Source organism: Thamnophis elegans, chromosome 16, assembly GCF_009769535.1.
Source record: "Thamnophis elegans isolate rThaEle1 chromosome 16, rThaEle1.pri, whole genome shotgun sequence".
In the NCBI taxonomy this organism is placed as follows: Eukaryota; Metazoa; Chordata; class Lepidosauria; order Squamata; family Colubridae; genus Thamnophis; species Thamnophis elegans.
The window spans coordinates 27,793,474-27,818,380 of record NC_045556.1 but is presented as its reverse complement, the minus strand read 5'-3'; the positions used below and the strand labels follow the sequence as shown (position 1 = coordinate 27,818,380).

General features: G+C 43.1%; 1 protein-coding gene across 1 annotated transcript in view; it reads right to left on the bottom strand.

Moving 5' to 3' along the window:
* Positions 1–24,907, bottom strand: part of SNAPC4 (small nuclear RNA activating complex polypeptide 4) — a 44,579-nt gene that overhangs the window by 6,413 nt on the left and 13,259 nt on the right. The window contains exons 11-20 of the mRNA XM_032233365.1: positions 19,770–19,917; positions 17,890–17,996; positions 16,768–16,862; positions 15,270–15,364; positions 13,842–13,927; positions 8,645–9,025; positions 6,882–6,974; positions 5,121–5,331; positions 3,554–3,624; positions 1,940–2,047 (exon numbers count right to left, since the gene is read on the bottom strand). Coding sequence (XP_032089256.1) covers positions 1,940–2,047; positions 3,554–3,624; positions 5,121–5,331; positions 6,882–6,974; positions 8,645–9,025; positions 13,842–13,927; positions 15,270–15,364; positions 16,768–16,862; positions 17,890–17,996; positions 19,770–19,917 — 1,395 coding nt within the window. The remainder of the gene's footprint in view (positions 1–1,939; positions 2,048–3,553; positions 3,625–5,120; positions 5,332–6,881; positions 6,975–8,644; positions 9,026–13,841; positions 13,928–15,269; positions 15,365–16,767; positions 16,863–17,889; positions 17,997–19,769; positions 19,918–24,907) is intronic.

The following is a 24,907-nucleotide window of genomic DNA, read 5'->3' as shown; positions in this document are numbered from 1 at the left end:
ATTGTGAAGCGAGAGCTCCATCTCTAGGCTACCACACCACTCTACCTATTTCGGATCTATGATTTCCAGAAAATCGATCCACCCTAATTGTAGTGAAGGACTCCTAATATCGCCTCCGTTGCTTTGCCAAGAAGAAAAGCCCCCAAGGATGAAGGTGAGGGCCTCCCCCCTAACACCCAAGAAGCCAACTGTGAGCAGGGATTCCAGCACTGTTCCCTCTAAGGTGCGTGGGTGAGAGATGAAGCGAGAGCCTATCCGGGTCATCCCCTCCAAGAGGCAACTTTCCCATCGAATGACTCGCTGCCCTAGACTCGAGGAGACCCTCTGCAGTCCCTCTCGTCTGGTCAGGATGCCAGCAAGAGTGTTGGGCTGAAGGAAGGAGGGATTCTCTCTCTCCCTCTCTTTAAGAGAGAGAGAGAGAGAGGGAGGGAGGGAGGGAGGGAGGGAGGGAGGGAGAGAGTGAGTGAGTGAGAGAGAGTTAGTTAGTTAGTTAGTTGGTGGGCAGACTTAGCACTTTGTTAAGTTTGTTTCTCTGTGTGTTGTGTATATATACATGTCTCAATGGGTGCAATTGTGCAAGCATTTTTTTCCTCTTTAAAAGAATTTTTGGATTTCTCCTCACCAAACCTTTAAGACTGAAAGAGTTAGAGTTAAAATATATAGAGATTGTCAATCGCCATACTGTTAGATTGATAGGCAATTATGGACTATCTTGATTATATCCTCCTTAGAAAGAATATGCTACTGTATGGTTGAGAAAAAGATCAAACTTCATTCCATGGAAACCCAACAAAGTTCATAGGGAAGGTTTCTTTCTATGATGGGCTTTTTGGGTCAACAGTGAATATCAGTTATCAAAAATGTAGGTAGAAAATTAAGCAGGCAATAGGCAATTACAAAAAGGGAAGCCAACTTTCTGAATCTGCTTCTTTGCACTTAATGACTTATAAATAGACTAATGTTCTGAAAACCTGACCTAAAATACTATACATTTTAAATAGCTGTAAAGCTATGCTGAAAAAGTTGTTCTCATGGTATTGTGATAAATTCAATAAAAAGAAGGGAATTCTTGATGAATTTAAGGAGAAATGAGAGTATTGGATAGTAAATGGACAAATAAAATTACCAATCAAAGAGAATATTTGCACCTCAGGGTTGAAATGAGATGTTCTCTCTTACTCTTTCCTCTTCCTCTCTTCTCTCTCTGTCTCTCTCATCCTCTTTCTCTTTATCTCTCTTCTCTTTCTCTCTCCCTCTTTTCCATTCTTCTGTCACTTTCTCCTTCTCCCTTCTCTCTCCTCTTTGTCTCTTTCTGTCTCTTTCACCCTCTTTCTCTGTCTCTCTTTCTCTCTCCTTCTTTCCCACTCTTCTGTCACTTTCTCCTTCTCCCTTCTCTCTCCTCTTTGTCTCTTTCTGTCTCTTTCACCCTCTTTCTCTGTCTCTCTTTCTCTCTCCTTCTTTCCCACTCTTCTGTCACTTTCTCTGTCCTTCTCTGTCTCTTTCTGTCTCTCTTCCCTCTTTTTTTCTTCCTCTCTCCCACTCTTTTATCACTTTCTCTCTACTGCCCAACCTGTCCCCATACTTATCTTCGATTGACCATGTTTGCAATAATTTACCTTCTTTCCTAAATAGGCGCAGTTCCCTTATTGGATCCCTCGCTCACTCAAACACACACACACACACACTCACAAAACCATTTTTCTCCATTCCAATTCGGATCCTATAAATCAATTGCTCTGTGAAACATCTGTGAAAAAAAATCAGGTGCTCAGGCATGAAAATGTGCTGCTCAAATACTATACTTTTCCGCACACACTGAAAAAAAATTAGAGGGAACATTGGATTCCAGCTCTCCATGGCTTCCCCGTTAGGAAAGATCTTGCCCTGCCTGTCCTCCTCCTCCCTTGGTTTTGAAGAAGAGATGCAAAGGAGACCAGACCTGCTTGTTGTTGCCCACAGGCGCAATGATGGTCTTCAGCAGCTCCGGCTGCCGGGATTTCCTTTTCTGAATCACCTTCATGCAGCCGTCCACATCGATATGAAGGAGCTGAGAGAAAGAGAGATGGGAGGGATCAGTCTCTGGCGAGGCGAAAGGCTCGGACGAGAAAGGAAGAGCATCCTCAGAAAAGGTGACAATAAAGTTTTTCTATTCTGTTCTGTTTCTATTCTATTTCTATTCTATTTCTATTCTATTTCTATTCTATTTCTATTCTATTTCTATTCTATTTCTATTCTATTTCTATTCTATTTCTATTCTATTTCTATTCTATTTCTATTCTATTTCTATTCTATTTCTATTCTATTTCTATTCTATTTCTATTTCTATTCTAATTCAATCCTAATTCTATTCTATTCTATTTCTATTTCTTTTCTATTCTATTTCTATTCTATTTCTATTCTATTTCTATTCTATTTCTATTCTATTTCTATTCTATTTCTATTCTATTTCTATTCTATTTCTATTCTGTTTCTATTCTATTTCTATTCTATTCTTTCTATTCTAATTCTATTTCTATTCTAATTCAATCCTAATTCTAATTCTATTCTAATTCTATTTCTATTCTAATTCAATCCTAATTCTGTTCTATTCTATTTCTGTTCTATTCTATTTCTTTTCTATTCTATTTCTTTTCTATTCTATTTCTATCCTATCCCATCCCATTCCAATTTCTCTTCTCTATCCTATTCTAATTCTAATTCTATTCTATTCTATTCTATTCTATTCTATTTCTATCCTATCCCATCCCATCCCATCCCATCCCATTCCAATTTCTCTTCTTTATCCTATCCTATTTCTCTTCTATTGAGTGGGGGCTGGTGAAAAGGGGCTTATGAGCATACGGGAGTCTGTTCAACCCAGTCATGACTCGTGATACCCACCAAACAGGTCAGTCACATGGCCCACCCGATTTTAAAACCCTTTTTGCAGAACAGGACCGTTCAACAAAACCTGCCGTCTTTAAGTGAACCAATGGATCACGACAGACACCTCTTTTTTTTGCCGAAAACTGGAAGCAAACATTGGGGGTTGGTAAAAAACATAATTCCATGAGGCTACGGGACCAAGGGATGCTGCAAATAGACCTTAAATGTGGCTCGGTTGCCGAGTGCCTGGAATGAGGTCCCACGACCAGAGCGAGGGGTGGGAGGCAACTGCCAGAACTTTGAATCTGGGTCATAAACACCCACACCGTTGGTCCACTGGAATTTCAAACTATTGCTGAGCAACCGATTGTAACTCAAGGACTTAGTTAAATCATGGTTTCCTGCAGTCTTTGGGAAGGGAGAATCTGGATCAAAAAACAGAGGAGCCAAATGCCCCAGATAAGCCAAGACCAGGGTGGAAACTGAGGCCCAGTTGTGGGAAGATATGAATTCCTGTGCGGGCTGATCCCAACAAACCTCGATGGAGCTCCTCTTGGAGACTTTTGACTTCTTGCCTCTCCTAGACTGAGACAACCTGTTCCCCCCACCATCTCCCCAAGGATGTCTGACTGGAGGACACTTGGCTGCAGCCCTGGGGAGCCGCGTTGGGCTGGCAATCTTCACCCACCTGAATCAGGAACGTGAACAACGGTGTGCTTGTGAGGTGGGCCGTCTGCAGCTGCCTGAAGATCATGTCCGCTGGAAGGAGAAAGAGAAAGAAGGCTTCAAATCCGTTGCACTCTTTTTTCCTCCCTGTGCTTCGGAGAATAGTGTTCTGACGGAGGCTCCCCAAGAGCCTGAAGCAAACTCCTTGTTGTCCCGACAAAAAACCCTTTTATTAATTGACTGTGAATTTTGCTCCTTCACATCCAGCAAAGTCTTTTGAGGGAGGATTTACAGTCACAGACCTTATCTGGATTGGAAATCTGACAGGCCGATCTCTGCAGAACTTGACCAGGAGTCTTGGTGAGTCATGAACCAACAAAGCGAACTAATTGTCTCCTGCAAACTCCCCTCCCCTTTCACTCCTCTTCTATTTCCTCTGGGAGGGCCATTCATCCTCCTCCTGTGGCCTTACTCCCAAGCCGACCCCTGTTTTTTAGCTGCTCCCTTCGTCTGGCAACTGTGCATGCGCACACTGGGAACAGGCTCCAGCTGTTCTTCTGCCTCACTGATGTCTGACTCCGAAGGCAGCTGATAACTGTTAAATGGCTCTGGCCCCTTCTCTGCCTCTGATGCAGAGCCCTCATCCGAGCCTTCCCCAGACTCCAGGACTGTCCCAGGTTCCTCCCCAACCTCCTCACTGTCCGAATCTGCTGCCAGCTCTGCTGGTGGGCCACAACAAATAGGTTGACCCCCCTCTTCTTTGCAGCAGCCTGTCAAGCATTGGAAGATGGCCATCATGTCACCTCTTGTCCTTCTTTTCATTGAACTAGACATAATTCCTATTTCTGCCCTCCCAGGCTGCAAATGGATGGTGAAAGGAACATCTCAACATCACATTAAGTCCACACATCTTCAAGATGTTAAGGTCAAGAAACACTGCATCAGAATAATGAATTAAGAGTCATCTTCTTCATGGTTCACTCTCTCCTTTCTTTCAGTCTGCACTTCCCCCCCCCCCCAATTTATGTTTCACATTATGAGAAAACCATTTTGGGAGGATCACCCAAAGGGAGGTTTCCTCTGAACAGATGTTCTCAATATTTCCCCCCAACTTTTGACAGGTAGTTGCCTTCCCATAATCCACTACTTCTCATCCTATGAGCCACGGCAGCACAGTGGTTAGAGTGCAGTACTGCAGGCTACTTCTGCTGACTGCCAGCTGCGTGCAATTTGGCAGTTCAAATCTCACCAGGCTCAAGATTGACTCAGCCTTCTGTCCTCCCCAGGTGGGTAAAGTGAGGATCCAGATTGTTGCGGGAAATATGCTAACTCTGTAAACCATTTAGAGATGGATGTAAAACACTGTGAAGCGGAATATAGCTATTGCTATCTTGCCTTCCTGAGGGGCCTCTTCCTAACACGGTTCAGGAGTGGAGCCCAAGAGTCTCAAGAACCATACTGTGGGGATATTTTCACAGGGATTTCTGCACTGTGGAGGGCACTGGACTTGACGGCCTCATGGCCTTCTCTAAATTGACTCTTTGAGGCTTCCTTAGAGCGAGACAGGCTGTTGCTTGGATCGCAGGTACCTTTTGACTTGCGGGAAGCCACCTGCTTCATCCGGAGGGCCCACTCCTGCACCATGTTCCCAGCCCAGGGCGTGACTGCCACCATCAGTCTCCGGTAGAGTGTCGTCTTCCCCATCCCATCCTTCGTCATACCGGCTGACAAGGCCAACTGAGAACCTCTGGGGCCATCCGAAGAGCTGGAAGCAAAGCGTTTCTTTCTTCTTATTTCACGCTGGGGAGGACAAAGAAGAAGACATGTTTGTGCACGGAGGATTCATCCACTGAAGGTCTGGCCTTATGAGACCCACTGTTTTAGAGGGCCCTTGAAGCACTGGGACAACCCTGATCTGGATGACGGAGAATCTCTACAGATTTCTAGCTATGCAATTTGGGATGAAGACCCTTGGAATGGGGTGGGAGTAGGAACAGATTCCCAGAGGGAAAAATTGCAGAGTACAGGAATCATTTGCACCACTCAGGTGACCCTGAAGACACAAATAAACCTCCAGGTGGCCTCAAGGACTCAAAAATGCAAAGGACCAGCTATTTGCAAGGAACATAAATCCTTCCTTTCCCCACCATACAGTCAGAGCTGAAGAAGCTTCTGGGATGAGAAGTGAAACGTCTTCAACAAAAAAACCAGGAAGTCCAGTTGCCTGTTAAAAAAAGCACCTTGGGGACAACCACAGACATGATTTTACAATGTTTTTGCAGCAGCAGTCATTAAGCAAATACTGTGGTTGTTAAGTAAAGCAATAATTCGGTACCGGGGTAGATTTACCCAAACCACAAGTTGCTGATTTACAGCAAAGCAGTGGGAAAAGTGGTCCCATGACTGGGGACACTGCAAACGGCCACAGATGTGGCTGTGTGATTGAGTGCCCAAAGTTCAGCCATGTGACTGCACTTTGGGGCTCAACTATCCAAACGTCAGGCCCTTAAGCCCAGTCAGATGCAACTTCAGACAGTCTCTAAGCTAGCGGTCATAAGTCAAGGACTACCTATACTTCTGTGGAATAAACAGAAGCAACAGGCAGACTTGAAACTTCCCTGACCGGAGTTTTTGAGCACAGGGGAAAACCCCCTCCCCCTCCCTTGAAAAGTGGGGTGCTCAGAAGAAGCTTCCATTTATAAAGACAGATCTGCTCAATGTTGGAAGTGTAACCAACCATTGGGTTCACACTCTCGTATGTGGTGGACTTGCCCAAAGGTAGAAAATATTGGATGAAAATACACACTTGGTTGGAAAAAAATGATAAAGGAGCACATAGACATGAAACCAGAGATATTTCTATGAGGTTTCTACCAGAAAATGTGATAAAAAGACTATGGTTTTACATATACTAACTGCAGCCAGAATTGTATTTGCGCAACAATGGGAAAATGACGAGATTCCGTCAGATGAGAACATAACTAAGAAAATACTAGAACGTAAGAAATGGACAAAGTAACACTAATTATTAAGGATAAAGAAGAAATTGAATATTTTTTGACGTGGGATGTATTTTATCACTGGTTAGATAACAAAAACAGAAGTTAGAAAGGAGGAGATATAAAAAGAGGAAAAGTTAATGTGGAGAGAATTTGACGATGAAGATGTTAGGTACTGTTATAATTATATTAACATAATAGTTAATATATATTAATATATTATATTATTATATTATTGTGATGAATATAACAACAAATATGCGGATGATGACTGTTCAAATAACTGCACCCAGATCACACACAGTTTGATGGAAATGATAATATAAATAAAACATGAAAAAAGAAGCTTACATTTCTCCTTTGCTGCTCATAGCTGTTCCTCCTCAAGACACTTTTCACATAAGCCAAGGAAACCCTCCATGTGTCCCTCGCATTCCCAGAATTCTGCAGAAGAGGAGGAAGAAGAGGGGCGGGGGGAACGACCAAAGGAGAATTCACACTTCAATTTTTAAACAAGAATTATACTCTTAATCCAGCACAGTTCAACTTGGTTCTTACAGAAGAATTCCTTGGAGGGGTATGCTCAGAAATTCTACATTTTTATTTCTTTTCACAGGAAAGTCAAAACAGACGGCTCAAGTACTGGGTAATAGTTTTCGCTGTGGCATGAAACGGTGTGGTTAGGCAGGGAAGTGTATAAAGCATGCCATTCTTGGCAGGGGTGGGCTTCACAAAATTTAGTAAGGGGTTCTCTGCCCAGTTGCTGGGTGGGCGTGGTTATGGTGGGTGTGGGCCTGGTGGGCGTGGTCTAGTCAGCCTTCTGCACCACATGGGTGTGTGTGTGTGTGTGTGTGTGTGTGTGTATGTGTGTGTGTGTAGCCTTTTTGGCCTCCCTGGGCTCCAGAAGCTGTCCTTGAGCCTCCGGGAGGGTGAAAACGGCCTCTGGAGGCCAGAAACAGACCAATTATGTCACAGTTGAGTTGAACTTCCCCCACCATGCTGATTAAAACTACTATTAAAATCCCAAATTTTGGGAACCAAGAAAGAGTTCTGTTCCTCCTCAATCCTCAACCTCAATTTGTATACTTGCTTTAAAGGCAAAGTTAAAAGTTTCCCCTGTCCATTCATATCCAACTCACCCCCGTTTCTCAATCGAGGGAGCCAGTGTCGTCCAAAGACACTTCCGTGCTCATGCAGCCAGCATAATTATTCACCTCGGCACGCAGAATGTGTGTATCTATTTATCTGCTTGCATGTGCATGCTAGGTGGGTAGGAGCTGGAGCAAGTAAGGGAACTCACCCTGTCGCACGGCACTCGGGTCTCAAACTTGGGCTGTCAATTTTCCAGCTGTCCTAACCTCTGAGCCATGGTGTCCTGTCCTTACTTTAGGTTTCATATATAAGCAGGGAAGCTGACTGGACTTTCTGCCTGCGCTGTTCAGACCCAAGAGACACATTTCCATCGCAAACCAAGGATCAGAATGACTTTCAGCCTTTGGCCTTTGGCAAGGAGGAAGAGGAAGGCGGCTACAGTCCTTTTCCCTGAATTAAATCATTATTAACTCAGTGAATTACGGGCCAATGATGATGACGACTCCTCATAAAGGTAAAAAGGTAAAGGTTCCCCTCACACATATGTGTCAGTCGTTCCTGACTCTAGGGTTCATCTACATTTCAAAGCCAAAGAGCCAGCGCAGTCTGAAGCCGTTTCTGTGGTCATGTGGCCGGCATGACTTAACGCTGAAGGCGCACGGAGCGCTGTTCCCTTCCCACCAAAAGTGGCTCCTATTTTTCTACTTGCATTTTTTATGTGCTTTCGAACTGCTAGGTTGGCAGAAGCTGGGACAAGTCACGGGAGCTCACTCCATTACACAGCGCTAGGGATTCGAACTGCTGACCTTTCTGATCGACAAGCTCAGCGTCTTAGCCACTGTGTCCCTATCATAGTCATATTTTAATAGCACATTATAGGATTTCCCCCTCTGCAAAAATGGTAACTCAGTGGTCTCTGGAAACCACATCCAAAACTGAGCCACCTAAAGCTGGGATTACACCCAGTGTGTGTGTGTGTGTGTGTGTGTGTGTGTGTGTGTGTGTGTGTGTGTCCTTTTTACCTCGTTCCCTTTCATTTGAGCCATTGCTGGAGTCTCAGGGATGTGGGCAACGAGATCTTCTGTCCTCTGGCCCTCTTCTGGACCCAGCAGCCGCTTCCTGTTGACATCAAAACCCTTGGAAAGCCGAGTGACAGCGGGCAGCTCTCCAGGGTTGGCTTCAGACAGCTCTTTCCTGGCAGGGACCCAGAGATCCAGGCTGGGAACTCTCCAGCGGCCTGCCCCTTTGGTCCGATGGGCCTTGGGCCTCTCATCCTCAGCACTGTCGGCATCCAAATCAGGCTCTGCATAGTCACTGCTGGAGTCCGAGGGGCTGGAGTTCCATCGGTGGACACGCCTGCGCCTTGGATGACATTTGCTTCCTTGTTTCTTCCTCCGGTACTTCTTTAACACAAAGCAGAGAGAGCTGCAACACAGAGCAAGGCACTTGGGGAGGCTGTGTGTGTGTGTGTGCGTGCGTGCGCGCTACTGCAAAACTAGCATTATCCCTTCCTTCTAAAAGCAGTGGTTCCCAACGTGGGAACCACGCCCCAGAGGGACCGGAAGTACCTCAGCGAGACAGACAGAAAAAACCGTGGGGTCTGAAGAGTCCCACGTAAATTCTGGCTGACAAACTGATGCCGATGGATCTTTGGATCAGAACTTTCCTGAAGGGAAAGTGAAGAAGGAAGCTGCGTCACATTAGACGTAGAAGAATGTAACAGGTTTCTTGTAGGTCAAAGATTAGCTCTCTGAATCGGCGTCGGGGGATGCGACGTTGTAAAATGGTTGCTACAAAGCTGAAGCTTCCGGACTAAGCTTTGGAGCAGGAGCGGTGTCTGGAAGGAGGGATGAGACCTGGTGAGAAGATTTGAATAACCAACTGACACAAATCAGAATTTTGGAAAAGGCAAAGAATCTTGTGAGTAGAAAATAATATTAACGGACAGATTGGGATTTTGGTGGAAAGAAAAGAAAGAAAGAAAAAAAATGTGGTTTAAATCGTGAAGGCCAAAGAGAACTGCTTGCTTTAAACAAATTGGAGACAGAAATGAGAATTGACTAACCCACTGAAATGCAAGCTTTTAATTTGGAGCTGAAAAGATTGTGTCTTTAAAAGAGATTAACTGACAATTGGGAACTGCACATGGGAAAAGAAGGAGGGGGGAACAGCAGCTAAAAATACTAACACCAAGGAGACTTGCTCTGTTTGAGCTTGTTCTAATTTACGTATCTTATGCAACCCTCATCAATGAGAGGTGGAAGATAACAAAAGGAAAAATCAAGAAAAAGTGTTCTTTTTTCTGTCCATAATTCTATCTTTCCTGGATTTAAAACTGGATTTAAAAATACCAAGTTGTATTGCTGAAAATCATCGTGTTGAAAGAATATGGAGCCATTTGCCAGAAGGAAGAACAAAGAAAGCCAAGTGTTTAAGGAGGGTTTGAATTTGTGGCTGTGGAGGAAAAGAAGAATGTCTCCCCCTTCTTTTTCTCTCCACTTCAGCTGAACTGGAATACAGGAGCTGGATCAGAATTGGGAAATAAGAAGAAACTGTGGAACTTGAATTATAATTAACTGTAACTTTGTGTGTCAGACCCAATCCTCAGCACAATGGTGTCAAAGCAGCCTTCCTTCGATCTGGTGGGACAAGAGGAGAAGAACCCATCAAGATAGTTTTGCAGCCTGTCGGCTGCCAGCCCCTCCAACAGTCGAATCAGAGGAGGCCGCAGTGTGGGAGTCAAGGTCAGCATCAAGGCAAGCTGGGAGCTCCGAGGGGGGAAGAGGGAACGGAGCTGGCAGAGAAAGACAGAAGTGAAGCCTGGACCGTCCGTCAGTCCTCAGATGGAGAGTCAACAGCCCCCAGGTCTGAAGGTGGCTGATGAGGAAGAGGAGGAACAGCTGAGTCCAGTGCCTGACATGCGGATGTACAGAAGGCAGAGGAGAGGAGAGCAGTGCAAATCTATGGGCTGGACCTTGGGATGGAAGAGCTACTGCTGCTAGCAAGGCCACTCCCTAGCTCTGGAGATAAAAGGTAGGGAGCAGAGATGAATAGGTGTGATAGACAACTATTCATCTCCTAGTCAGACAGACTTGTTAGCCTGAGGGGAGAGAGGAACTTTTTGCTGGGGCTGCTGGCGCTCATTTCAGAGGGTTTCTTGTGTTTGGGGAGCTGGATCAGAACAGATGGGTGTTCCCTGCCACCCCGAAAATTCACTAGACAAAAAACAAGAAAGGGCAACAACGGAAGGAGGAAGGAAGAGGGGGAGGGGAGAAGAAAGGGCAAAGGAGGGATAGTAAGAGTAGGAGAGAGGGTAAGGAGGAGAAGAAGAGAAGAGGAGTGGGGGAGAGGAAGGGGAAGAAGAAAAGAGGAAGGAGAGGAGGAAAGACGAACGTAGAAAAGGAAGGTTGAGAAGAAGGAAGGAGTAAGATTGTTGCAAAACAAGATGGAGATGCAGGGTGGCAAGAAAGTGTCTATTATATTCTTAAGCAGATTTTGATAACTGTTAGACGTCAACAGATAAATGTTAACAGTATCTACAAGAATGTATATTTGTAAATGCATATGGAAAGAAAAAATAAAGAAAACTTTTTCCAAAATAATAAACTGTGAGAATCAAGAAATATAGCCTCTTGATCTGTTTACTGTTTACTGTTTATTAAATTTATAGGCCGCCCAATCCCAAAGGACTCTGGGCGGCTTACAGAAACAGAAGTTAAGAGAAATTAAAAACAGAAAAAAACACAACAAATTTAAAAAGATACAACATGCACCCAATCTAAGCGGGGCTGGACCTCAATCCAGAGGTCAACAGCCCCAGTCCTGCCGGAATAGCCAGGTTTTGATAGCTTTTCGGAAGGCCATGAGAGTGGGTAGGGTCCGGATCTCTGGGGGTAGCTCATTCCATAGGGCCGGAGCAGCAACAGAGAAGGCCCTGCTCCGAGGCGTTGCCAGCCGGCATTGTCCAGCTGATGGCACCTGGAGAAGGCCCATTCTGTGTGATCTTATCGGTCTTAGGGAGGTGTGCGGCAGAAGACGGTCTCGAAGATATCCAGGTCCTGAGCCATGTAGGGCTTTAAAAGTGATAACCAGCACCTTGAATCGTGCTCAGAGACCAATAGGAAGCCAGTGCAGCTCGCGGAGGATAGGTGTAATATGTCGCCAGTATCACTCACGCGGCTGCATTCTGGACTAATTGTAGTCTCCGAACACTTTTCAGGGGCAGCCCCATGTAGAGCACATTACAGTAATTCAGTCTTGAGGTGACGAGGGCGTAAGTGACCGTTTGAAGTGCCTCCCGGTCCAAATAGGGCTGCAATTGGTGCACCAGGCAAACCTCGGCAAAGGCCCCCCTGGTCACAGCCAACAGATGATGTTCTAATGTCAGCTGCGGATCCAGGAGGACCCTCAAATTGTGGACCCTCTCTGAGGGGAGCAAATTTTCTCCTCCCAGGTTTAGGGACGGACTAGCTGGGCTGTCCTTAGGAGGCAACATCCACAGCCACTCGGTCTTGTCAGGATTGAGTGCAAGCTTGTTCACTTCCATCCAGACCCTAACAGCTTCCAGGCACTGGCACATCACTTCCACCGCTACGCTGAGTTGGCACGGGGCGGACAAATACAGCTGTGTATCATCCGCGTACTGGTGGTATTTAATCTCGTGCCGGCGAATGATCTCACCCAGTGGCTTCATGTAGATATTAAATAGGAGTGGGGACAGGACTGATCCCTGCGGCACCCCATAATTAAGGGGCCTAAGAGTCGACCTCTGCCCTCCAACCAACACCGACTGCGACCTGTCCGAGAGGTAGGAGGAGAACCACCGTAAAATGGTGCCTCCCACTCACACCTCTTCCAGCTGTCGCAGAAGGATACCATGGTCGATGGTATCGAAGGCTGCTGAGAGGTCAAGGAGCACAAGGATAGAGGAATGTCCTCTATCCCTGGCCCGCCAGAGATCATCGGTCAGTGCGACCAAAGCGGTTTCGATGCAGTAACCAGGCCTGAAACCAGACTGAAAAGGGTCTAGATAATCTGCTTCATCCAAGGTCCGTCGGAGTTGGAGGGCCACTACCTTCTCAACAACCTTCCCTAAAAAAGGGAGGTTGGAGACTGGACGATAGTTTTTAAGAATAGCTGGATCCAGAGAAGGCTTTCTTGAGGAGGGGTCTCACCACCGCCTCCTTCAGAGGTTGTGGAAAAGATTCCTCCTGCAAGGAGGCGTTCGTAATTCTCTGGAGCCAGCCTCGTGTTACCTCCCTGCTGGTCGAAACCAGCAGGAGGGACACGGATCCAGTAAACAGGTAGAGGCACTCATCGCTCCCATGGTCTTGTCCACTTCATCAGGGGTGACAAGCTGGAACTCATTCCAGGAAATCTGAGCAAGACCCTCCCCCGGCATCTCCGCTGGTTCTGTCCAAGTGGAGTCAAGGTCTGTCCGAATCTGAGCGATTTTGTCCGACAGAAACTGGGCAAACTCCTCAGCCCGTCCCTGTAAGGCATCCCCCGCTTCCCCCCCTTTAAGGAGGGAGCGGGTTATCCTAAACAGGGCAGCTGGGCAAGATTCTGCAGACGCAATAAGAGTGGGAAAATGTGCACATTTTGCCACCCGTATCACCACTAAATAAGTCCTAGTGAAGGCTCTTAGTAGTGTTCGGTCGGATTCGGAGTTGCTATGGGTAATAGAAGGTCGCAGAAGAAAGAGATACAGCTCTTAGTTTTCAGCTAGGATGATTTCAAAATTTACCAGAAACATTTGTAATCCTGCTGAACCATTGTTAACTGTGAAATATGTTTTCCTAAAATATGCACTTGTATGGATTCGTTTAAAACAGGAAGAATGAAACTGTTGGAAAAGAGGAATTGAAAGTAATGTACACAGGTGTTCGCAGACAGTGAGAGTTAGTGAGGTTGTGAAGCAAGTATGTGGTTAGAAGAAAAGTATAAAGGATGGGTTCAGGATCGGCTCGGAGCTCTTGGATTTATAGCAGTCCTTGTAAGACTTGCTATTTCCCATTGGCCCTCTGCATTAATGCAGTGTATTATTGCTGTTACATCTTTTATATCTATTCATTTCTCAGGTTCCAAATTATTAGAGACAATAAACCTCTGATCTTAAAAGTAAGAATTATTGCTTGCGTTGTTGCCTTTGTTTCCTATTGGAATTTTCTTACGACATCACAAAACAAAAACCATGGCATAAGGAAGAGCTGAACTCACCCGGTACCCCAGCAAGATTTTCCACTTGCTTAGGCATTGAGACCCGGAACGGTGGGGCAACTCTGAGGCTATTTTTGCCCAGTGGCCTAAAAAGAGAGAGAACAAAGGAATTACTTCCTCCTGACTTCCTGGAACTAAAATAATCTGTAAAGCAGAGCAGGCTTGTCTGTGGAGATCCTTAGTCATCCGTGGTTGTCCCAAAGGTGCTTTTGTTCAAGAGGCAACTGGACTCCCTGGTTTTTCTTTGAAGGCATTTCACTTCTCATCCAAGAAGCTTCTTCAGCTCTTCTTCTCTCAGAGCTGAAAAAGCTTCTTGGATGAGAAGCAAAACATCTTCAAAGAAAAACCAGGGAGTCCAGTTGCCTCTTGAAAAAAGCACCTTTGGGACTGGGGAGCCTTTCTGAGGATCGCTCTCAGAAACGATGCTGCATTTCTTGCAGGAAAGGGGCTAAGAAAACTTAAAAAGCCATCCAAAATGAAGGATGACGTCCAATAAGGCAAGACAAGCATTGATTTTTAAAGCGCCCATCACAGAAGACGGAGCAGGGCATATAGCCAGCTTTCTGCTCTCCGTGCAAAAATCAAAACATTGGAAAGTGCATCAGGTTTAGAATAGAATAGAGCTGGAAGGGACCTTGGAGGTCTTCTAGTCCAGCCCACTGCTCAAGCAGGAGAACCTATACAATTTTAGATAAGTGACCGTCTAGACTCTTCTTAAAAACCTCCAGTGATGGAGCAACCACTATTTCTGGTGGCAAGCTGTTCCACTGGTTAATTGTTCTCACTGTTAGGAAGTTTCTCCTTAATTCCAGGTTGCTTCTCTCCTTGATTAGTTTCCATCCATTGTTTCTTGTCCTGCCTTCTTTGGTGCTTTGGAGAGTATTTTGACCCCTTCCTCTTCTTTGTGGCAGCTCTTCAAATATTAAAATACTGCTATCATGTCACCCCTAATTCTTCTTTTTTTTAGACTAGCCAGACCCAATTCCTGCAGCCGTTCTTCATAAGTTCTAGTCTCCAGGCCTTTGGCCATTTTAATTGCTCTTCTTTGCACTTTTTCCAAAGTCTCAACCTCTTTTTTATAATGTGGGGACCAAAAATTGATTTCAGTATTCCAGATGTGGCCTTACTAGGGTTTTGTAAAGCGGCACTAAGGCTTCATGTGACTGGCAATCTTCCTTAACAGATTAACAGAGTTGGAAGGGACTTTGTAGGTCATCTAGTCCAACACCCACACCCAAGCAGGAGACCCTACACCATTTCTGACAAATGGCAGTCCAATGTTTCCTCTGTGAGCTCATGTGAAGCCACTAAGACCCTCTGGAGAACTAACAGGACACCTCTAGGGCCTGCTGAACCCCTCCCCCACAACAGGCAAGGGCACAAGCCCCACGTCCCCCCTCCATCTTGGTCAGGAGCCCCTCCCCTTACCCCTGCCGTGTTTTTCGGTCAGCTCAATCAGTTTCTTTTCCTCCTCTTCGCTCCATTTCCCCTTCTTTATGTCGTAGTGCAAGGAATGCAGGTACCTGCAGTCATAGGTAGAGAGGAAAGAAAGGTGTTATGCTGGACAATGGGGACTCTTGACAGCCCTCGAACTGCAACCATTCATTTAGTGACTGTTCAAAGTTACGACGGCACTGAGAAAAGTAACCTCAGAGCATTTCTCACATTTTGCATTGCAGCCTCCCCTTAGTCACGTGATCAGAATTTGGACGCTTGGCAACTCATATTTATGACCGTTGCTGTATGATCCCCTTTTGCCACCTTCTGGCAAGCAAAGTCAAGGGGGGGAAGCCAGATTCACTTAACGACTGTATTGCTAACTTAACAACTGCAGTGATTCATTTTAACAACCATCAGAAAATTTCTCCCTATTTCCAGGTTGAATTTCTCCTTGTTCAGTTTCTATTCATTGTCCCTTGCCTGCCTTCAGATGCTTTGGAGAATATTGGAAGATGCTCTCCTGTCTCCCCTGGTCCTTCTCTTCCCTAGACTAGGCAGGTCCAGTTCCTGAAAACGTGTATCTTTCAATTTATAGTTTTATTTGTTTACTATGACAATTTGATAGCTTTGTGGCTATGTTCCCTAGACCAGCCATGCCCAGTTCCTGCAACCATTCGTCGTATGTTTGAGCCTCCAGCCCCCTCATCATCCTGGTTGTTCCTCTCAGCACTGTTTCTAGAGTCTCAACATCTTTTATATAGTGTGGTGACCAAAACTGAATGCAGTATTCCAGGTGTGGCCTTACTAAGGCTTTATAGAGTGCTATCAGCACCTCCCTTGATCTTGATTGCATCCCTCTGTTAATGCAATTTAGGATTGCATTGGCTTTTTTGGCTCCTATTTAGTGGTTGTTCACTAAGCCTCCAAGATCCCTGTCACAGTTACTGCTGTTAAGCCTGGTTCCACCCAGTCTATATGCGTCCTTTGGGTTTTTCTGGCCAACATGTAAGACTTTACTTTTCTCTCCCTTGAATTTCATTTTGTTCGATAGGGCCCAATGTTCAAGTCTGTCAAGACCCATCTGGATCTTGAGCCTATCTTCTAGGGTGCTGGCTATTCCTGCCAGCTTAGTATCATCTGCAAATTCCCTCATCTAAGTTGTTTATGAAGATATTGAAGAGTACTGGGTCTAAGACAGAATTCTCTGGTACCTCATTGCCTCCTTCCTTCCATGTAGACTTAGACCCGTTAAGGACTACTCATTTGTCAGTCAGTTAAAAATCCATCTGATGGTGATGCTACCTATTCCGCTTTTTTTTAGCTTACCAAGAAGTAGCTTGTGGTCTACTTTGTCAAATGCTTTGCTGACGTCTAAGTATCTTATGTCCACAGTATTTCGCTAGTCTACTAATTTAACACAGGACAGGCAGAGATGGGCCTGGTCTGAGTAGCAACCTCCAATTCAAACAGCCAAAGTGGGACTTACCTGTCTCGGCACTGCAGGTCATTTCTGCCAGGCACCTCTGCCCGGATTTTATACCAGTCCCGCTCTCCGTACTTTGCCACGGCCTTCAGGAGCAACTGGAAGGACAAGGCAAAAGGGAAGGGGGGCAAATGAATGTATGCTGCTGGCGGAGGAAGAGGGGTGCACCTGCCCTCCTTCAAACAAACTGAGGAAATCAAGAAAAGGCAGTTTGGGCAAAAATACACAGTTGGCTAGCAAAGATACTAGGGAACCATGCCAATTTTAAAGCTGAACTGTTTTTATTAGGGATGATATCAGAAAAAATTGATAAGGAAAGTATGTATTTAGTATTACATATCTTAACAGCAGTGAGGATTATCTTCACACAATATTGGAAAGATGAAGAAACACCTCAAGGTGAAGAGATGATTAAGAAGTGACTAGGCTGTGCAGAAATGAACAGACTGACGTCGAAAATCGAACAGAAAGACACAGAATATTATCAAACAATGGAACTTACCGTATTTTTCAGACTATAAGATGCACCGGTGTATAAGACGCACTAGGTTTTCAAAGAGGAAAGTCAGGAAAAAAAGTCTCTGTCCTCCCCGGCCACCAGGAGCACTCTGCAGGCTTCAGCAGGGCTCGGGGAAGGCAAAAATGCCCCATTTTTCGCTAAAATGTGGGCATTTTTCCCTTCCCTTACCCCAGCCCTGCTGAAGCCCGCAAAGTGCTTCGGGGGGGTGGGGGAAGGCAAAAACAGCCCCATTTTTCACAAAAACAGGATGTGGAGACAGGGCTTTGTGAGGCCAAAAATAGCTGTATTCAGTGTATAAGGCGCACCAACATTTCCACACTTTTTAGTGGGAGAAAAGGTGCGTCTTCTACACCGAAAAATACGGTATTTCACTGATCGTTGGAAAAAAGGGGTGGAGAGTAAGAACGGAATCTGTATGGTTAAGCAAATTAAATACTCAGACAACACAATCTTTATCAAGCACTAAGAAATGTAATCAATAGAAAATTAATAAAATGTATTTAAAAAGAAAGAAAATGGAGCTGGCGGAGATGCCCAGGTGGGTTCCAGTGGAGTTAAGCAAAAGGGGTTGTTGAGCCTCCCTACAGGTAAGGGTCCTTACTCACAGCATCCTCCTTTGGTGTCCAGGCGCCTCGCTTTAAGTTAGGGTCCACTCGCTTGGTCCAGCGGTAGATCAGCTGGGCCGAGTCCCTCCCCTCCATGTAATATGCCACTGTGAAACAGACAACATTTACAGTCAGTATTTTACTGGATCAGAAAATCCCTATGGCTTGATCGTCACTTATGCTCAGCACCAGCTGCTTTGACCCTTCCCGCAGAAGAGGGCTTCCTCACATTACCTGAGCCAGGTGCCTCTCAAGATCAGCTGCTCCAACATCTCACACTTGGGCACCTAAAATCCTCGCCTCTTTGGCCCTCAAATGCCAACCGGGGATGTTTTGGAAGGAGTCATGCAAGAATCTAAACCAGTGTTTCCCAATTTTAGCCATGTGAAGATGTGTAGACTTCAGCTCCCAGAATTCCCCAACCAACTTGGCTACCTGGGGAATTCTGGGAGCTGGAAATCCACACTTCTGGGAGGGAGACATTGGGAGGTGCATTCCAGACGTTAACCAAGGGAACCAAGGACATATCAGCAGGTGTCTGCCAGAGTCGTGGAGATTTTCCCATAACTGTTCTGACTTAGGCTTCCTGATAAAGCAGATGTAAAGTGAGTTTTGGACATTAAGTGCGAAACCTACTAGGTCAGGCTGGACAGCCCCTTTACTTCTATATTAAAAGCCACATAGACAGAGTTGGAGCTTGCAAAAGAAACAGGAAGCCAGTGCCTAACCACAAGATGTCCCTATGTCAAAAGCCTCTGTCAAAAGTCCAAGGTTCAATTAAAGTTCGTTAATGACACGTACTCCATAAACAAAAGGAGAAGTAAGACCCCATCTCCTTATAAGACTTTCTCCTCAAGGTAACCACTAAGAAATGTGTTAAGTATTTCCGTGTTGCAATGCTTTTGAGAATGTATAAGAACGTGTGCTTCGATAATGAAGGTTGTTCAGAACTTGCAATGCTAAGCCATGGGCTAGCTTTCTGAACCTGGCTGCCAAATAAACTTTTCCTGTATCCTGAGAAGTCTAACGCCTGTCATTTTCTGCAACACTGAGACAGTAAAAATCACACGCTTAGTCCCAAAAACCCTTTTAAACGGCTGTGAATTATGTTCATTCACAACCCGTAATGATTCACAACCAGTCTGTCAAGAGTCCGACAGAAGTCTGCCACAATCTTTCAGGGTAAGGCTGATAAGCAACCACTTTTATCTTCCTTGAAATGCTGCAATTAGTTTTTCTAATTGCCAATTAGTTTTGCAAGGCCAAATGGAGCAGAGTCAGACGGAGCTTCAGAGTTTAAACCGACCAGAACGAACAAATTTGCTTCCTGCAAAGTCTCAAATCTGTTTGCTCCTCTTTTATCTCTTATGGGAGGGAGCCAATCATCTCCAAGCCTTACTCCCAAGTTGCCTCTTTGGTTTTAACTGTACTTGCCTTCTGGCAGCTCTGGAAATGTGCACGCTGGGAACAGGCTCCTCCTGTTCCTCTGCTTTGCTGATATCTGACTCCAGAGGCAGCACATGACTACCAGATGGCCCTGGCCGCCTCACTGCCTCAGAGCCCTCATCCGAGCCTTCCCCAGACTCCAGAACTGGCCCATGTTCCTCCCCAACCTCCTCACTGCCCGACTCTGCTGCCAGCGCTGCAGGCTGCCAGCGCACCACAACAATAACAACATCTGGACACCTAATTGGACAATGTGATCTACACTAATGAAAGGAGGGAGGATTCTATACTTTCATACACTGAATTGCCCGAAAATTAACCAGAGCTGGTTTTGCTTTCATTCTGTGCCGAAATGATGTACTCTGTTTGGTTGGGTTTGTCAGTCGGAACCTTGACAGCGGGTGCTACAATCAGGACACCAGGAGGTGGCTTACTTTTCCGGTAAGGAATGTGATTCCCAACTCGCATTTCCTGCACGAGCTGCCTGAGCATCTGGTCTTCTTCAGGGGTCCATTCGCTCCGTTTGAAATCTTTGTTGTAGGACTGGAACTTCTGGAGGCACTGAAAGGCTGTGCGCTGCGTCTGGGGAGGGAGAAGAAGCAGCGGGTTGAGAGGAGCATGGCGGGCCCAGAAAGAAGGAGAAATGGGGAAGGCAGAGGAGTCGGAGCGGCTGCATGGACGACCCACGCATGCATTTATTTCAGTGGTTCGTATGGATATCCAAAGGATAAGTGACTTAAAAAAAATTAATTAACAAACATGTAAAACACACACACACAACTTAGATGTACACCACATTTACACAATACAATATGAACAGGAGCTTCCTGTTCTTTCTAATAGCAATTATCAATGGATACCGCTCACCTTATATTATTTCCCCTTCTATTATATCTCATTTGGATTTCACCATTCTTAACCCTCTTATTTTACTCATAACTATTATTTTTTGAGTTTTGTTATATTCCTTCATTGATTCTTGTTTCTTTCCTCCATTCACCTATACCATTTATCCCATATCTGGTAGAATTCTGATTCTTCTTTTCCTTGGATTTCTTTAGTTAGTTTGTCCATTTCAGCACAATCCATAACCTTTCTTATTGTTTCATCTTCATTTGGAATTAATTTGTTTTTCCATTTCTGGGCAAAGGCAATCCTTGCCGCCGTAATTATATGTAGTATTAAATACTGGATTTCTTTTTTGTATTTTATTCCTAATAAATATTCCTAATAAAAAAACTTCCAGTTTCCATTCTATTTTAACCCCCCTTATTGCCTCCAGCCAATTTTTGATCCTTTTCCAAAAATGTTTAGCCTCCTCACAGGTCCTCCATAAATGGTAATATGTTCCATATATTGATTCACATTTCCAACATTTGGGGGAGGTATTTGTTAAGATTTTAGCTAACCTTGTTGGTGCCAGGTGCCATCTGTAAAACATTTTGTACTGGTTTTCCTTGTATGCAACTGATAGTGTCATTTTTAAGTTTGTTCCCCAAATTTTTTCCCATTTGTCTAATTCAATATTATAGCCAAAGTTCTGTGCCCATTTTATCATTTGTTCTTTCATAATTACCTCTTCCATTTTATACTTCATATAAATTTATATATTCTCCCTATCATCTTTCTATCTGAGCTTTGAATAATTTTATCCAATTCGTGTGGTTCTGTTTAATGTCATATAATTTAGTATCATTATTGTATTTAGTTTTGAATTGGAGGTAAGTTAGCCAGTCAACTTTCATGATCTGTTCTGCCAATTCTTCAATTGTTTTTAAATTTCCCTGTCTATCAATCTCTGTATCTTAGCATTTTGTTCAAATCTATAAAATTTGGATGAGTCGTCCTTTCTGTCGGTGATAGCCAATTCGGGATTTTCATATAGTGGATTTTTTTGATTTTGAGCCATTTTTGCAATAACGCTCTTCTGATTAAATGATTTGGAAAGTATTTGTGCATTTTATCTTTATCATCCCATAGGAATGTATGCCAGTCTGCTTGCAAATCATGGCCTTCTAAGGTCAAAATTCTTTTATTCTTTAGCTCTATCCAATCCTTCACCCATGTTATTGTTACTGCTGATGCATATAAATCCCAATTTGGTAATGCTAAGCCTCCCCTCTCCTTGCTGTCTTGCATTGACTTTAGTTTAATCCTCGCTTTTCGTCCCTGCCAAATGAACCTAGCTGTTATTTTGTTTAATTCTTGAAATAATTTTTTACCCGGATTAATAGGTGCGGCTTGCAACAGGAATTAAGATTCTTGGTAATATATTCATTTTAATTGTCGCTATACATCCCATGAGTGATAGCTGAATATTTTTCCAATTTTCTAAATCTTTCTTTATTTGTATCACTAATTTATTATAATTATCGTCTTTAATTGTGGAACATTTTGCCGATACCCAGATCCCCAAGTATTTCACTTTCTTAGTTATTTGCATTCTGGTTGCTACTTCCAGTTCTTCTTCTTGCTTTCTGTCATGTTCTTGATTATCATTTTTGTTTTGTATCTATTGATCTTTAGTCCCACTTCGCCATATTCTTCTAATTTTTGAATTAATTTCAGACTGGATTCTAATGGATCCTCTAGAACAAATACTAAGTCATCAGCATAGGCTTGGGCCTTATAGTCTCCATTTTTGAGTCTTAAACCTTTTATTCCCTGGTGCTTCCGAATTTCATTTAATAAAATTTCCAAAGTTAATATAAACAGCAAAGGAGAGAGGGGGCATCCCTGTCTGACTCCTTTTTTTATTTCAATCTTCTCTGTTAGATCTCCATTCATCAGAACTTTAGCTGTCTGTTATAAAATTCCTCTATCATTTTATAAATTTTTCTCCCCATTTCATCTCGTCCAATAGTGTTATTATAAATTTCCATATTACGTTGTCAAATGCTTTTTTGTGCATCAAGGAAAACCAGTACCATTTGCTTTTCTGGATGCGCCTCGTAATACTCTATTATGTCTAGGATGACTCTCGTATTATTTTTAATGTGTCTGTGAGGTAAAAATCTGTTTTGGTCCAGGTGTATTCGTTCATTTAAAACCTGTTTAATTCTTCCTGCCATAATTGCTGCAAATATTTTATAATCGGAGTTTAGTAATGAAATTGGCCTGTAATTTTGAATTTCTTGTAGGTTGGTTTCTTCTTTTGGGATTAGCGATATTATTGCTTCTGTCCATGATTCAGGTATCTTGGCTTTTCCTAAAACTTCATTAAACATTTCCACTCCTAGCTCTTCCAATATTATTTTGTTATATTTGTATAACTCCACTGGTATTCCGTCTGGCCCTGGGGTTTTATGATTTTTCTGGTTTTTCAGGACTAATTCCACTTCGGCTAACGTTATTGGCCTGTTTATCGCCTCCCTTTGTTCTTTTGAGATTGGTGTTATCTTTTCGGTGTTTAAATAATGTTTTATTTTGATTTCCTACATACTATCTTGCGCGTATAGTTTTGCGAAGTATTTATGAATAATATGCTTCTTTTCTTCTGCTTTGTATTGAATTCTTCCCTCATCATCTTTTAATTGATATATCATCCTTTTTTCTCTTTCATACTTCAATCTGTATGCCAGCCATCGTCCAGGTTTGTTGGCTTGTTCAAAGTAATTTTGTCTGGCTGCTTTAATTTTCTGTGCTAATTCCTTTTGAGTTATTAAGTTGATCTTATGTTTTATCATCTCTTTTTTCTTTTTTAATTTTATTCTTTGGGTCTTTCTGTAGTTCATCTTCGGCTGCCATAAGTTATTTTTGCATACATTCTTGTTGCTCTTTTTGTTTTCTAGTTTTTCTCGCCATGTAGGCAATCGTAAGGCCTCTTGTGTATGCTTTCATAATGTCCTAGAGATTTTGAATTGAGGTGTCTTTTTTATTCATTCTAAAGAATAGTTTTAATTCTTTCTTCAGCATTTGAGTGTATTCTATTTGATTTACAATATTTGAATTCATCATCCATCTTTTTCTTCTTCTTTGACCTTTCCATCTTAATTTTATTGGATTATGATCTGGCCACTCATTTGCTTCTATTTCAATTTCATCTAATTGATTACATAGACCAGATGAAATCCAAGCCATGTCAATTCTTGATAGAGACTGGTGGGGGTTTGAATAAAAGGTATATTATTTTCTTGTTTTGTGCCTTTCTCTCCAAATATCATGTAGTTTTGTATTCCATTGCCATCTCAAAAAAGGATTTGGGTAATTTATTTTTTTTGTTTTATTTTTCTTTTTGCTTTCATAGCCGATTTTTTAAATCCATTATTGCATTATAATCCCCAATTAAGCAAATATTTTCATATTCTAATTCGTTTATTTTGATGTGTAATTTCCTATAGAATTCTTCTTGTTTCTGATTTTTGTGCATATATGACTTAATAATATCGGTTTTTCTGTTGTCTCTAATTCAATCATTAGCATCCTGTCTTCTTCATCAGAGTAGACTTCTTTGGAGTTTATTTTTTCCTTTATATAGGTTGCTATCCCTCTTTTTTTTGAATCTGCCAGTGCTGTATATAATTTCCCTAGTTTTTTGTTTTCCAGTGTTCCTATGTTCCCTTTTAATATGCACTTCCTGTATACAGGTTAGATCTACCTTCAGTTTCTTAAGCTTATTAAACATCTGCGCTTTTTTTTTTTGCGCGTTCAGTCCATTCAAGTTTATCGAAATAATTGTTATTTCCTGGTCCATCTTTAGATGTGGTGTTTTTGTTGTTTCTGGTTTGTATCTGATTTTCCCTCTCGCGCCTTCCTTTTCTGCTCTCTTTCTTGCCTCTGTTCTTCTCTCCTGTTTCTTTCCTTGTCTTCTGATGTTTCTTCCTCTTGACTTCTACTTTCTAGGTCCTCTTTACTTCCTTGTTCTTCTTCCCCTTTGCAGTGTTTTTCACAGAATTTCTGTGTTTCTTCTATATTCTCTATCTTATATCTTTTCCCTTGCCAAGATACCAATACCCTTTCTGGTACCAACCATCTGTACATTATTCTGTTTTTATTTAACTGATTTGTTAAAAATTCGTATTGTCTACGTTGTTCATGAATTCTCCGTGGAATCTGTTTAAGTGTGATCAATTCTTTTCCCTGAAATGTAATCGTCCCTTCTCTGTTTTTTTTGTACACTTCATCTCTAGCTGTTTTTTTTAGCAAACCTTACGTGCACTTCTCTCGGGAGCCTATGTCTTCTGGCATAATTAGTATGCACACGATAAGCTTCATCGATGTCCCCTTTCAACTCTTGTTCTTTTCTCTGTAGAATTTCAGTGAAGATTTTGATCATTTTTCCTTTCAGGTCTTCCTCCTTCTCTTCCGGTATGTTTTGGAATCTTAGATAGAATCAGCTTAGAAGCAGCTCTTTCATTTTCAAGTCAGATTATTGATAACTCTAATTCTTTATTAACTTGTCTATATTCTAGCTCCATTTTTTCCATCTTCTGATCTGTTTGTTCTATTTTTGTTTCGATATTCTGGATTTTCTGTTCATTGATTGCTAAGACATTCTGTATCCTTTCAATTTTGTCATCCACGTTTTTGATATTTCCTTTCAATTCTCCCATTTCATTTTTCATTTCTTCAT